The sequence below is a fragment of the Dicentrarchus labrax genome, unplaced genomic scaffold (genome assembly GCF_905237075.1).
Source record: "Dicentrarchus labrax unplaced genomic scaffold, dlabrax2021, whole genome shotgun sequence".
Classification (NCBI taxonomy): Eukaryota; Metazoa; Chordata; class Actinopteri; family Moronidae; genus Dicentrarchus; species Dicentrarchus labrax.
Window position 1 is genome coordinate 19,990,046 of NW_026136709.1, and position 15,429 is coordinate 20,005,474.

General features: G+C 38.5%; 1 protein-coding gene across 22 annotated transcripts; it reads right to left on the minus strand.

The window, feature by feature from the left end:
- Window positions 1-598: 598 nt before the first annotated feature.
- On the minus strand, window positions 599-14,940 carry LOC127369691 (NACHT, LRR and PYD domains-containing protein 12-like). Of its 22 annotated transcripts, none has more exons than XM_051411281.1 (15): window positions 14,858-14,940; window positions 13,707-13,849; window positions 13,281-13,397; window positions 12,807-12,926; window positions 12,379-12,498; window positions 11,538-11,734; window positions 9,292-11,077; window positions 9,022-9,198; window positions 7,515-7,691; window positions 6,474-6,647; window positions 5,844-6,020; window positions 5,500-5,673; window positions 4,795-4,971; window positions 4,017-4,190; window positions 599-3,409 (listed from the first exon to the last, which is right to left on the minus strand). In XM_051411281.1, exons 2-15 carry the CDS (start codon window positions 13,835-13,837, stop codon window positions 3,400-3,402), a joined length of 3,711 nt encoding a protein of 1,236 aa, XP_051267241.1. In that variant the 5' UTR covers window positions 13,838-13,849; window positions 14,858-14,940; the 3' UTR covers window positions 599-3,399. The 22 variants fall into 22 exon arrangements, 15 of the variants coding, with proteins under 15 accessions (XP_051267241.1, XP_051267244.1, XP_051267243.1 ...); XM_051411284.1 differs by having other exon boundaries at window positions 4,017-4,140; window positions 12,807-12,929; XM_051411283.1 differs by having other exon boundaries at window positions 13,281-13,443.
- Window positions 14,941-15,429: the final 489 nt, after the last annotated feature.

Consider the following 15,429-nt stretch of genomic DNA (forward strand, 5'->3'; position numbering starts at 1 on the left):
CATGTAATCTTGGAAACTGTGAGCCGCCACAGACTGAGCACCAGCGGCTCGCCAAGCCACATAATAGGAGCCTCCCACCAGAGGAACGTGCTGGGAGCATAAGCTCATGTTGGACAGCTGGCTGTGCTGCATCACGCAGAGGAGACAAATTATTAGAGTGGGTCAATCATGTCTTCCTATGTATCATTATTTAAATAATGGTCTGTTAAATCTGTGTTTTTCTCACTTTGGTAACTAATGTTTTACCAGGACATTAACATTTCTCCATTAGATTTTCTTTGTTTTAAATTGGAGTTCCTGTGGGAGAACAGCAGTTCTTTGTCTGTTGCTATCTTTGTTCATGGTGTTCACAAAGCTTTTCATGTGCTGCTGTGCTGTTTGAAATGCAAAGTATGACAGTTCCTGTGTGCCAGAAGATCTTCCCTGGAAAAATACATATCTTACATCAAGAGTTTATGACGGCAAATTGAAGAGCTTTCAGGAACTGAGTATGGGTGTTGTTATGCCCCTGTCTAGGGGGAAGGAGCGCCACATAAATGTGTGATGAAAATGAACCAAGAATCCTACCCCGATTCCCAAACGAACAACTAACACAGTGTTAACAATCAAGTGATGTGATTTATTTACAAACAGGTGAAACAAAGTGCAACAAAGACTAAACAACAAACTTCAGGGTGAACCAAGGCCAAAACAACAAACAAAACAGGGCTAACTTCCTTAAACAAAAATCCTTACTAATCCCTATGCAATATAAATAAAATACAGTTACTAAACCTAACTCCCTATCCTAATGAAAAACAGGAGAAAAGTAGTACAAAGAAAATGGCAGCTCACCCTTACGATACTCACTAAACACAATCATACAAAAACACTATCTACTAAGATCCTAACAATTCACGCTATCGCAAAAACACACACTCTACAACCGAGGACAGAAGGATGCTGCTGCTGAAGGTTCTGTCGAAGAGCTTCGGTGTGGTGCGGCGTTTTGAATCCCCGGCGGATGTTGCGGCTCCCTGGGAGAACCAACCAGCAGGCGACACTCCACCAGCCGAGCCCACGGCATGGACCAGTCAGCGCTGACCTACGGGTTGCCGTCAAAGATCTGACAATCGACAGGCTGCACACTCCTGCAGAGGAACAGGGACAAAAACACCAACACACACCACAGACGAACCCAATACCATGACATAATACTAATAATACGGCCAGGGCCGTAACACCCCCCTTCCTAAAAATCAAACATTTATGTGGCGCTCCTTCCCCCTAGACAGGGGCGTAACATAAATTGGGGGCTCGTCCGGGAATTGAACCCGGGACCTCTCGCCCCTCCCGTATCCTTATTTTGTTAAATCTATGGTACAGAAATGCCATACCTTTATATTTAAGAAAATAATGTGGGTTATTGTATAAAATTTCTTGTTGCATTGGACATAAACTAAAGTAACTCATTCAGTTAGCTAAACAGTAAATGATCTTAGTCTTAAGTGTGATTACTGACAAGTGTCGTGTTGTGTTGAAAATGGCTCATTTCTTTGTCACAAAGCTGAATAGAAGTTGGTTTAAATGAAACCAGACCAGTTTGCTGGTCTCTATATTCTTGGGTGGCATTCAATGCTCTGTGAACACTTAGTTACCCTGAATACACTGGCTGTCTGCATACAACACACTAAAACACTTCCAAATGGAGTGTGTGTGTGTGTGTGTGTGTGTGTGTGTGTCTGTCTGTCTGTCTGTCTGTCTGTCTGTCTGTCTGTGGGGTGTAACTGTAAACAGAAACTCATTGGGCTACAGCCTGAAAAACAAGAGGTCACAATAGAATAGAAGAGATTATAGACAAATACAACAGAAATACAACATAGAACTTAACATAGAAATCAAATATGCATTCATAGTTTATACCAAGATGATTAGTGATTGTTTATTTATTTATGTATTTATTTGGTTTATATTTATGAAGTTATAACACCTAGATGAGAATTAACTCCATATTACCACTTGCAATCTAGCATAATCCAAAATAAAAAAAAACATTATTTAACTTTTCTGCAATGAAAAAATGATGCAGCTATTACTTACAATTTCTCCGAAGAGCTTGGAAGTGCAGCGCTGCCTGAGAGGCTCAACTCAACTGGGAGTGTCACTTTTGTACCACTAGAGGGAGCCACGTTCCAGGATAAAGTCTCCTAATAAACATTTTCAAAGGAAATATACTGTTCATGACAAAATTTGCATTTAAAATTAGTCTTGTAAGACATGAGAGTTCAGATTGAAACAATTAACACAGCTTAGAGTGATGTACAATAGCTTATGTTTAAAAATTGTTACCTATAGTACATTAATGTACAGTAATGACTCCGGTCGGACATTTATCTTTAACCATCAGTAAATATTGTGATTTACTGGTCACTGGACTACTTCTGTTCACATGGCTGTGAGATGAATCATCTGGATGATCTGCACAATATCAGCTATTCCCACATCCTGCACATGTGCTAATAAATCCCCCCCAACATTAACACAGATGCACAGAGAGGAAAAAATAACACAGGAGATATGAGGATGAGTCACAGCCTGGAGAGAATGGAGGGATGAAAAGCAGAGGAGAAATGCTTCAATAGCATTTGGAAGAGGCATAGCAAACACAGAGAGGGATGAAAGCAGTAATCAGGGGAGATCAGGAGAAACTGAGAAGTTGATGGAGAGCACTTCAGTATTGATCAGTCATATTCATTATCTGATGAAAAAGGGAGGGAGGGATGAGATAATATGAGTCCAAGAGTACAGGGAGAAGAAATAATGGTGATGGGTGATGGATGAGTAGGTAAGGGATCAGAAGAGGCCAGGACTGGATGTTTAAAAATAAATATATCATTAAAGGAGAAGAGTCCCTGGGCAGGTCAACACAAAAATGTATTACTTTGTATTTCGAGAAATATATGTCAAGTTTATTCCCTTTCTAACGCTTACATTATAACATTGTTTAATTCTGTTCACCTGTGGGGTCAGCACACTGGTTTCTGCAAATAATGCAATATTTGTACGGTATGCAAGGAGAAAAGAATCATACAGAAGAAAAAAGAACAAAAACATAATCTACCTATTTATACTTCAATCATCATGATACAGTATAATGTGATACAGCAGTTCTCCATCATTAAACAGCGTGGAGGTTCAACACAAAGAAATACAGATCTGAATAAATAAAAAATAAAAAAATCTTAATCCAGACATCTCATGTCAAGGACCAGGTTCCAGGAAGATTCTCTCCTCTCCACTGTACCTCCCAGTAACATGGCCCGGGCAGAGCTGATGCTGCTGCTTCAACCTCTCTGGATCATCAGATCTGATCGTTTCTTAAAACAAACATCCTTCTCATCACTCAGACTCGGACAGAGATCACCTCCAGCTGAGGAGAGAGGAAGACAGACAAGAGAAGTCATAAATCAGTGTTTACAGAGACTCTTTTACCAGTCTGTAAAAGCACATCCAGTATAAAGACCAGCAGGGACTTCAGTCAAGTTCAGACCAGAAGTGGAACGGCTGTGTGGCGTAGCCCGCTTCCTTTCAGCTCTCATGTTAATGTATTGGAGTGAACACACTGAGCTGCAAACTCACAGACCTGCAGAGACTTTGGGCATCAAGTCTGTTTACTCTGTAGATTTCAATGAAATGCACAATTTAAATTAACTGCTGAGAGTCCCTGAACGGATCATTGCTACAGAAACAAAGAGATATTCACTGCTCCCTTTAATAAACGTTTTACTACTGTAAGCGTTCAAAGCTGTTTAAACCAGCATCTTAGTCACATTTGAATATTTCATTTACTTTTGAAATATTACAAAACAAATATGTAAATATGGAGTCTGTGAAAATAATTTATATAATATTTTTTTGACAAAAAAAGGGCACATGGACAGATATTATATCTTATATATATTATACATGTTCCAGACTAAACAGATTAAAAAAAAAATGCAATGACAAACCATGACAAACTCCAACCCTCTACTGACCTCACAGTCTCCAGTCTACAGTGTGGACTCTTCTCCAGATCAGACAGCAACTTTACATCTGAATCCTTCAGGTTGTTTCTTCCCAGCTCCAGCTTTATCAGATGGGAGGGGTTGGACTTCAGAGCTAAGGCCAGAGAATTACAGCCGATCTCTGACAAACTGCATTCGTTCAATCTGAATAAAAAATTAACGGCATAAATACTGTAGACAATGTTCCTGCTTGAACTTGTTCAATGTTTAATAATCTGTTCAGACGTGAAAAAGGTTAAGAATTTACAGCCATTTAAGGTCAAGTTTACGTGAAAGAGATTTTTTATCTACTTGAACATTTATGGATTTTTTATTATAATAAAAATATAATTTATTTAAACAAAACTTGATGTGTGCTGCAGCGGCCCAGGGTTCGATTCCGACCTGCGGCCCTTTGCTGCGTGTCATCCCCTCTCTCTCTCTGCCCCCCTTTCCTGTCCGTCTTCAGCTGTCACTATAATAAAGGCAATAAAAGCCTAAAAAAATATACTTTAAAAAAAAAATTAAAAATGTATGTGGATTATACAAGTCTCTGTGTAGATTGTTCTTGTTATATTTACGTTTTAAATGTGTAGCTCAACATTGCTCTGCCATAGTCAATGGACTGAATTCCCAAATAAAAAAACTGACTTTAGAATTAAGATACTCAGTGTGGATCAGTATAATATTAGTGTTATGTCTGCTGTTTAGTGTCTCCACAACTTAAACATCATATCACTCAGAACAAAAGTTAAAAACAGTGTCTGACCTCAGAGTCTGCAGTCTACAGTGTGGACTCTTCAGAAAACCACACAGCAGCTTCACTCCTGAATCCTGCAGCATTTTGTTGAGATTGAAGTCCAACTCTTTCATATGGGAAGGGTTGGACTTCAGAGCTGAGGCCAGAGAAGCGCAGCTGACCTTTGACAAACCGCAGTTACTCAATCTGAATAAAGAAAAAAATATGCAGATAAACATCAATTTATAAACACAGATGTGTTTAGTTTAGTTGTTTAAATGTGCTCAAAATTAATACTATATGTCCTAATTAACAACTTGTGTATAAACGTCATCGTGTTATTGTGGATCATCATAATTTAACCCTTCTACAGACATCATTCGAATGTCACCACAACATTCATACACCTGTTCATGTCAGCACAGATTAATAATGCTGATCTCACTCGTGTCTAGAATTAGAGAAGGAGTGCTATATTTATCCTTTATAAATCTGCATTTGGAAGTATGGTTTAATCTCTCTCCATCCCTTTATATGTGTATGCCTTCTGAAGTATCTATATCAATCATACATTTGTGAAAATACATAAAAATCAATGGAAACAAAAGAAATATTTCTACTTCAGCAAGTAACCAGAAAACATAAGTCTTTCAACTTCAGTTATGTATGAACAAACATTAGGTCCAATTGTTAATTATCCATACAAGATCTACAATAAGATAGTCAGTAGCTAACCCCAGAGTTTCCAGTACACAGTGTGGACTCTCCAGAAAACCACACAGCAGCTTCATTCCTGAATCCTGCAGGTTGTTGTCAGTCAGTAACAGCTCTCTCAGATGGGAGGGGTTGGACTTCAGAGCTGAGGCCAGAGAAGCACAGCTGATCTCTGACAAACTGCAGCCCCAAATACTGAATAAAAAATAAATTTTCAATCACTTTAGATTACAGTGTTTATGCTTGAAATTATGTTATGTTTAAGAACCTTTTCAGAGCCAAAGTAGATTTAATTATAGAAGTTTAGAAAATGTAAATCAAATCTTATTTCAGTTCAGCACAGAAGTAAAAAAAAGGTGTCTGACCCCAGAGTCTCCAGTCTACAATGTCGACTTCCCAGAAAAGCACACAGCAGCTTCACTCCTGAATCTTGCAGCTTTTTGTTGTAACTCAGGTCCAAATCTCTCAGATGGGAGGGGTTGGTCTGTAGAGCTGAGACCAGAGATGCACAGCTGATCTGTGACAAACTGCACCCCATCAATCTGAATTAAGAACAAATGAGGTAGATAAACATACATTTAAAGTCAGATATGTTCAGGTTTTAAATGTGTAGCTCAACAAATGAGCTTTCCCCTTAAATGAGTAGAGGGACTTTGTCATTGTGTTATTGTTGATCAATGTGTGTGTGTGTGTGTGTGTGTGTGTGTGTGTGTGTGTGTATGTTCTGAATGACCAATAATCAATAACCACTGACATTATTGTGAAAGCACATTAAAAAAAATACAGGTTCAGAAGCTCTTCTGCATACAGATGTGACAATTTGTCAAAAATCATAATAAACAACTGGACATTTTCTTAAAATTAGTTACAAATGTAGTACAAAATATTAACAATATTAAATGTACAACTTTCTAGATATAAGTTATAGATGAACATCAATTCATTAATGAAATATTTAATATCTACAATAGTATCACTCAGATCAGTGAACTGACCTCAGCGTCTCCAGTCTACAGTGTGGACTCTTCAGAAAGTCACACAGCAGCTTCACTCCAAAATCTTGCAGCTTGTTGTGACTCAGCTGCAGCTCTTTCAAATGGGAGGGGTTGGACTTCAGAGCTGAGGCCATAGAAGCACAACCAATATCTGTCAAACTGCAGTACATCAATCTAAAGGATAGATGAAGTCACTTTAGAAGACAATATTCCTGCTTGAACACATGCCGTGTTTAATAATCTGTTCATAGCTGAAGGTAAAATACAAAAGTTAATAAAGCGCTCCCTCTGATTAATCAGTTAGAAATCCACAGAAATTGATTTTAGATTTGATGATACCAATTATGTCAGAATGCATTTTTGGGGGAATTTGAAAAATTGGGATATCTTTTGGGAATAGTGGTGTCAATAAATTAAAGCATTTTCAGTTTAAGTAATGTACTGTATAAGCATCATATAGCCTAACCTGCTAAAAAATCGTGGAAAAGGCAAAATTCTGAATATATTTGTTATTGTGAAATATTGATTTATTCATTTGTCTAATTAAAAACATACATGATAGGCATTCTAAATTGAAAATCAAGTGCAAAAGGTTTAGAGTGAATTATCAAGTGTTTTAAAGTTTTTTCTTTGTATATCTAAGTTTTGAAAAGTTATATATATATATATCCAAGATTCAAAATATTAATATACCAGCGAACAATGAAAGGTCCCATCTATAGCCAGTATTTGGTTTGTCTGTGCTGGGCTGCTGTAGAAACATGGTGGTTAAAAATGGCAGCTTTCATGAAGGAGGACCCGCTCCCTCTTTCGTTCTAAGGTAATGAAAGCACAACAATTCTTATTTTGATGAATGAAAACATACCTGTGAATATTATATTTCACTTTTGCCAATTAAACCTCCTAAATGTTACTTTACCTGGACCTTTAAGATTCTCAGTTTCTGATCAATATTATATCAACCTTATGTCTGCAGTTTAGTGTCACCACATCTTTCACATCACATTAATCAAAGCACAAATGTAAAAAATTGTTTCTCACCTCAGAGTCTCAAGTCGACAGTACGGACTCTCCAAAAAACCACACAGCATCTTCAGTCCTGAATCCTGCAGCTTTTCGTTGTGACTCAGGTGCAGCTCTTTCAGATAGGAGGCATTGGACTTCAGGGCTGAGCCCAGATAAGTGCAGCTGGCCTTTGATAACTTGCAATACATTAATCTGAATAAAGAATAAATGATGTAGTTAAAATCAATTTATAATTCAATTAGATGTGTTCAGGTTTTAAATGTGTCTCAGCACTAGTAAGTACTAATCAATGAGTTTTTCTCTAAAATGAGTAGAGTGACTTTGTCATTGTGTTATGGTGAATCATCATGTCACCACACCTATTAATGTCAACACAGATCAATAACATACTGCTAAACTCAGTTTCCTCGCTTTCATAATAGTCGTGTCACTTTACGAAAAAGACAGATATTTCTGTAGAATTCCAAAATAGCCAATATGAAATAAAGACTTAATGAAATACATAATAATTAAGGTATGTTGGAAACTTTAGAAACCCCTGTCCCAGCACCCACAGATTTAGACTATCCTCACCACAATTGTCATCTCCAACAGCTCACAGCGGACTGACTGCCATGAGCAAATGAGAGGCATTTTCTCTGGGGCGGCTGTGGCTCAGAGGTAGAGTGGGTCATCCACTAATCAGAAGGTTAGCAGTCTGAACGCGGCTCCTCCGGCTGCATGTCGAAGTGTCCTTGAGCAAGACACTGAACCCCAAATTGCTCAGTGTGAATGTGTGTGTGAATGTGGCATGTAGTTTAAAGTGCTTTGCGTGGTTAAAAAGACTAGAAAGGTATTATATAGTCCATTAACCTTTTAATCTTAAAAGCGCAATACGTCCAGAATTTTCAACAGCTAAGAAATTGTGTCACACATGTAACTTGCATAGATAGCTACTGAAATTAGAATTCTAACCAGACTAGCTGTAGCCCGTTATACTACTTGTGTCTTATGAGGCCAAAGGTGGGAAAGCAGGCAAAGCAGAGAATCAGAGCTGCTGCTAGCTGACAGACAGCGGCTGTTTCTGGGGAGAGAGCTGGGGAGGAAAAGGCATATGCATGGAGGAATAATATATAATAATAATAATAATAATAATAATAATAATAATATCTTTAATATCTTTACTCTTGTGTAATATGCAACTACTCCACTAGATGCCATTAAATGGACGTTTAGGGTTAAGTGTAAAAAGACAATATTCCTGAAAATGTGTTGAAATTATTTTATATTTGACATATATATTGACGTGTCTCACATGTAACAAATATGATAAATATTAGGATATTTTAGGATTTTATTGATCCAATTTGAGTACAGACTAAATTCAGAGGCAAACTGATTAAGCTGACAGACTTTTCAAGAGCTCTCTGATTTGTGCTCAGACAAACCCAGAAAACAAGAAAACTGAAGGGAATTCAAAACTTCTGTTGTGGATTAAATGTGGTAGCTTTACACTGTTCAAGAGCAAAGTACACAGACTGACCTCAAAATCTCCAGTCTACAGTGTGGACTTTCCAGTCCAGCCGACAGCAGCTTCACTCCTGTATCCTGCAGGTGCGCGTTCTGACTCAGATCCAGCTCACGTAGATGGGAGGGGTTGGACTTCAGAGCTGAGGCTACAACTTCACAGTGAGTCGCTGAGAGACTACCGTTACAAAGTCTGCGATTGAAGAGAAAATAAAACTTTTAGGATATTAAAATCTGACATTTGATCTGAATGATGGCATATAATGTTAATCAAATTCTGACATACAGAGCTTTTCTGCAGTTCCTCACAGCTGGAATCAGTCTCAGTCGTCCCTCTTCAGTTGTGTTGTACTTCTTCAGGTCCAACTCATCCAAAACTTCCTCTGTCATCTGGAGCATGTAGGCCAGAGCTGAACAGTGGATTGCAGAGAGTTTCTTCTTTGATCTGTTCTCTGACTTCAGGAACTCTTGGATCTCCTGATGGATTGAGTGGTCGTTCATCTCCATCAGACAGTGGAAGATGTTGATGCTTCTGTCAGGAGAGATTGTTGTGTTCTTCTCCTTCAAGTTGTTGATAGCTCTCTGGATGATTTCTGGACTGTTGTCTGTCCGACCCAGCAGGCCTCCTAAGAGTCTCTGGTTGGACTCCAGAGAGAGGCCATGAAGGAAGCGAACAAACAAGTCCAGGTGGCCATTTTTACTTTCAAGGGATTTCATCATGGCTTCCATTAGGAATTCATCCAGGGTTATATCAATGTATGTTTTTCCTAAGAAATCCTTCAGTACCTTTGTGTTCTTGTTGGTGTAACAGTGGAACAAGTAGACTGCAGCCAGAAACTCCTGAATGCTCAGATGAACAAAGCAGTAGACTGTTTTCTTGAAGATCACACTCTCTCTTTTGAAGATCTCTGTACAAACTCCAGAGTACACAGATGCCTCTGTGACATCAATACCACACTTCTCCAGATCTTTTTGGTAGAACATGATGTTTCCTTTCTGAAGATGTTCAAACGCCAACCTCCCCAGCTTAAGAAGAACTTCTCTGTCAGCCTCCATCAACTCCTGTGGACTAATCTCATGGCCATCAGAATACTTCTGCTTCTTCCTCTTTGTCTGAACCAGCAGGAAGTGTGAGTACATGTCAGTCAGGGTCTTAGGTAGCGGTCCACTTTGGTTTGTAGTCAACATGTGGTCCAGAACTGTAGCAGAGATCCAGCAGAAGACTGGGATTAGACACATGATGTGGAGGCTCCTGGAGGTCTTGATGTGTGAGATGATTCTGCTGGACAGATCTTCATCACTGAATCTCCTCCTGAAGTACTCCTCCTTCTGGGAATCAGTGAAGCCTCGAACTTCTGTTATCCTGTCAATATATGAAGGAGGGATCTGATTGGCTGCTGCAGGTCGGGAAGTTATCCAGACGAGAGCCGAGGGAAGCAGTTTCCCCTTGATGAGGTTTGTCAACAGCATGTTTACAGGTGACTTCTGTGTGACATCAGACACAACCTTTTTCTTCTTGAAATCCAGTGAAAGTCTGCTTTCATCCAGGCCGTCAAAGATGAACAAAAGTTTACAGACAGTGAGCTTCTTTGCTGTGACCTTCTGTAATGTTGGATGGAAAACATGGAGCAGCCTGAGAAGACTGTATTGCTCATCTTTGATCAGGTTCAGCTCCCTGAACGAAAACAGAATCACCAGACTGACATCTTGGTTTTCCAAACCCTCTGCCCAGTCCAGAGTGAACTTCCGCACTGAGAAGGTTTTTCCGACGCCAGCAACACCATTCGTCAGTACGACTCTGATGTGTTTCTGTTGGTCAGGTAAGGTTTTAAAGATGTCGTGGCACATGATTGGAGTGTCATGGAGGGTCTCCATCTTGGAAGCTGTCTCAAGCTGCTTCACTTCATGTTGGCTATTAACCTCTTCACTCTGTCCCTCTGTGATGTAGAGCTCAGTGTAGATCCTATTGAGGAGGGTTCCACTTCCCGCTTCATCGGTTCCTTCAGTCACATATTTACATCTCCTCCTCAGACTGATCTTATGTTCATCAAAAACCTGCAGACCACCACTCACTAGAAGAAAAAAGTTTGAAACGAAACAATGACTGGTTTGCTGGTTGAAAAACTTCTATATGAAGCAATGGCAGGAAATGTTGAGTTTACATCAGCTGCAAATTAACAAAGTGTATGTTTGTTCACTTTTTAACAGTTTTTGGTTATGTAGAGCTTTACACACTGTTTATGAACTTTTTTTTGTCTTATGTTTGTTCAACAAAATCATGACTGTTTCCTGTAATGGAATGAGCACCCCACTGACATCAGGACAGCAGAAACTGTACACATCTTCATCCTGAAAACCTGAAGACTAAATGTAGCACTTGAAGCAGTTCAACCTATTTGATGAAGCCGAAATAAATGCATGATTCTTGCAATGGTTATTGGTTATGGTTACTTATCGTAAGACTGTAGATGAACGTAATGTAATAAAATGTAGTATGTTACATTTTTAAGAGGTACAGATGTGCAATCTTACTTTGTATGGTGCTGGTCTGCAGTCCTGGTCTTGTTCTGAATCTTTCTCCACACTGAGGACAGGAGGAGTATGAGATGATGCACTGTCTGCAGAAGCAGTGTCCACAGCTGATAGACACTGGATCCTTCAAGACATCCCGACACAAAGCACAGCAGCACAGCTGCCGCTCCACAGAGACATGAGCCCTCTTCCTTTCTCTGTGAAAAAATTTCTCTGTAACTAAAAATGATTTATTTAATCGGTGTTGAAAAATATCAAGATTTGGCCGACATTATCCTGAAACTTAGGTGATGGCCACAGAAAACAGTAGGAAGATATCTTTCCCTGTCCTGGTCCTCTCCGCTGCTGATGTGACTGCAGCCAAATAATGCTTTGCTCTTTAATGCTATCAAGTTTTTCTCTTTTTTATGGAGTTTCCCCAACCCCTTTTCTTTACATTTTCAGTTGTTATGGATGGAATTGCAACATGTTCCTGATTCTTCCCTGCACCTTTACATACATATACCCTTACATGCAATGAAAGTGCAGAAAAATAAAAACTAACAATTTAACTTCATAGCTTAATAGCTTGAATAAAATGTTCTCTTGGAAATGCATTAAAATGTGAGTCTAACATATGTTTCACCTATTTGCTACTGTCTGAAAAAGGTTCATTAGTATTTAATATATAAAAATGCAATGGCAAGACAAGTAAAGGTAATTTTAGTAGAGTATTTAGGCCAGTCTGTCTGAGTTGCATGCCCAATATCCATTTAGTTTGAAACAGTATTTGCACTAATATGCATCATGAATATAAATCTTTTAGCATTTTGTCTTCACCCTTCAGTAAAAATGGTCTTACTTTGTGTCTGAGGGTCCAGGTTTATGACTGTAGAATGGAGGTTCATCTTTGGAAAAGTCACTCTTGATAGACAAACAGCTGGATACTAGAGACTCGGCTCCCTGTCTGTTGTACTGAACCCTGCAAACACCAAAATGTTTTTCTTCATGAATCCTTGATAAATCCTCTGAAGACAAAGCCACGTAGAAAGCTCTAAATACACAAATTACTGCTACTCTCAGTAACTAGGAGGTTTAAAAGTTTATAGTAGTTATTGTAGATTAGATTACAACCATTTTGTGGTGATTGACAGTATGTCACAAAAAATATTTAAATTATAAATATATATATATTTTAAGAATATTTAATAGTATACAAACACAACAAATCAACAAAAATTATGGCATTGGCAGAGGGAACTGAAAATTAGTTAGGAGCAGTTATCTTACTTTGTGTCTGAGGGTCCAGGTTTATTACTGAAGAATGGAGGTTCATCTTTGGAAAAGTCACTCTTCATAGACAGATGGCTGGATAGTGGAGACTGTGTTCTTTGTTTGTGGTACTGGATTCTGCTGCAAACAACAAGATTTTATTATTCAAAGCACATGAATCCTTTATACATTTTCTGAAGATAAAGTCATATACATTGCTCTAAATTAACAAACTACTGCTGCTGTCAGTAATTAGGAGGTTATAAATTTGTATAAATCCTCTTAGATTAGATTACACATTGTCTATGTGACTGGTAGCTGTCACAGATACTCAGAGAAATATGGCATGAATGATTTCTCTTTGTGTCACAAAATGTTGGTTAAATTTTAGTTAGCAAATACATTTGGGAGACATTTTTATATTCAAACAAAATCAACAGAAATCATGGCATTCACCGACGTAACTGAAAATGGGTTAGTCAGTTATCTTACTTTGTGTCTGAGGGTCTAGGTTCATTACGGAAGAACGGAGGTTCATCCTTAGAAAAGTCACTTTTCATTGACAGGCTGGATATTGGAGATTCTGCTCTCAGTCTGTGGTGCTGAACTCTGCAAACACCAAGATGTTTTTCTTCAAAGCACATTTCTAAATCCTCTGAAGATAAAGTCATTTAGAAAATAAATAAACTATTGCTGCTGTCAGTAATTATGATGTTTAGAAGTTTGTAAATTATACATTTTCTATGTGACTGACAGCTGGCATGGATACTCAAAGAAAGATGGTATGAATTATTTCTCTTTATGTCACAAAGTGTTGTCGTAGATAGCAGATACATTTGGTAGAGAATTTAATAAACAAACAAAATCAACAGAAATCATGGCAGGTATCAGAAAATGAGTTAGTAGCAGTTATCTTACTTTGTTTTTGAGGGTCTTGGTGCATTACTGAAGAATGGAGGTTCATCTCTGGAAAAGTCACTCCTTATAGACAGACTGCTGGATATCGGTGGCTCTGTACTGTCCTCTTCTTCCTCCACACAAACACTCATATTGTGGATTTTCTGAAAGGTAAAACAGTAACATTGATTATCAGCTCAGAACACAAGAACAAAGAAATGTTTGCACTTTTAGGGACACTACAGATTCATGTTCATCACATTTCACTCCTCCTTAAACCTAACAAAGATTCAACCCTACCATCAAGTTACCATCTCATCTCTCTCGTCAACGCTTCAGGCTGCACTGTGCAAGGATTCCAACTTTCCCTTTCTATTTTTGTATGTCATCGAGAACACCAGCATCAACGGAATCCAAACACTAAACACACAACAGTCCCCCACCACACCTTTGCTCCCTTCCCATATCTCTGCTGACTTTGACTTTGACTTTGACTCTCATACACCTTACAGGCGTCTTCCCTTGTTTTCCCTGTGTTGTCCTGTCAATGTTCTTTCTTTTGTCTTACAATTAAAAAACTAAATACTTGAATTAATTTCCTGCCAACTTACCCTAACCCAGAACCACTGACCCAAAGACTTACTTTTGTTCCCAGTTTGAATTTTTTCTCCAAAAGTACTATAGAGAACCTAAGTCACACCCACACACACATACACAGGGCTATTCATTTCTCAATTTATGTGATCGACGAGTTGTTTGGTCCATAAATTGTCAGGAAAAACAAAAACAAAAAAGAGGTATTCAGTGTCATAGAGGACTGAAGACACCAGAAGTCAGAAACTTTGGACATTTTTTCTGAAAAAAAAATTACTGAAAACAACTAATCGATTATGATAATAGTTGGTTATTAATAGTTAATAGTTGACAACTAATCAACTGATTGTTGGAGTTCTACACACACACATGCACAGTCACACATGCACACAAACCAGCCAGCAATCCACCTCACTTTCCTTTGAATCTGTTTGTATTCTTGGATTACGGTATTATGCAGTCAGTCACAACTGTATGTCCACTGTTGAGTTCATTCAAACAGTTCTACAGGCCTTAGGCAGAAAACTGACTCTGAGACTTTGTTAATAAAATGATAAAAATGTTGGAATAACACTCACCCTTCCTTCTGCTCTGTCGATGCAACGTAGTCTGAAAGGACTGGCTCAACACTTTGATCAGTTCCTCCCTTATCTTATGTACCTGGATCAACTGGTTAGTGTTGCTCCTCCTCTCTCCATTTAAGGTGAGTTTTATGTCTGTGTGTGTGTGTGTGTGTGTGTTTTTGATGTCAATTGCACATTATGACTTTAAACATGCTGCTGTTATGTGTTCTCTGTGTCAAATTCCTTGAGCACCTGCTCCACCTCCTGTGTATGTCCTGCCCTGCAGAGGCAGACCCATATACTTTAATAAAATAATTTTTCACTTTATTTTAAATCATGTTGTTGTTGCTGTGTCCCGTACGGTTGTTCGTCATTGTCCTGTATTGTTTTATGACAATTGACAACACACACAAGTTTTGCTTTTTACACACTGGATGATTCATTCATAGCATTGAAACGTTTAGAATAGGTTTCAGAGACATCGTTTGGAACTTTGTAAAACCATAGCACTGATTATCCAGATAACCCTGGTGCGAAAAAATGTAAAATACCTCTTACGTAGTGGATAAGGGAAAACTACTGCATAT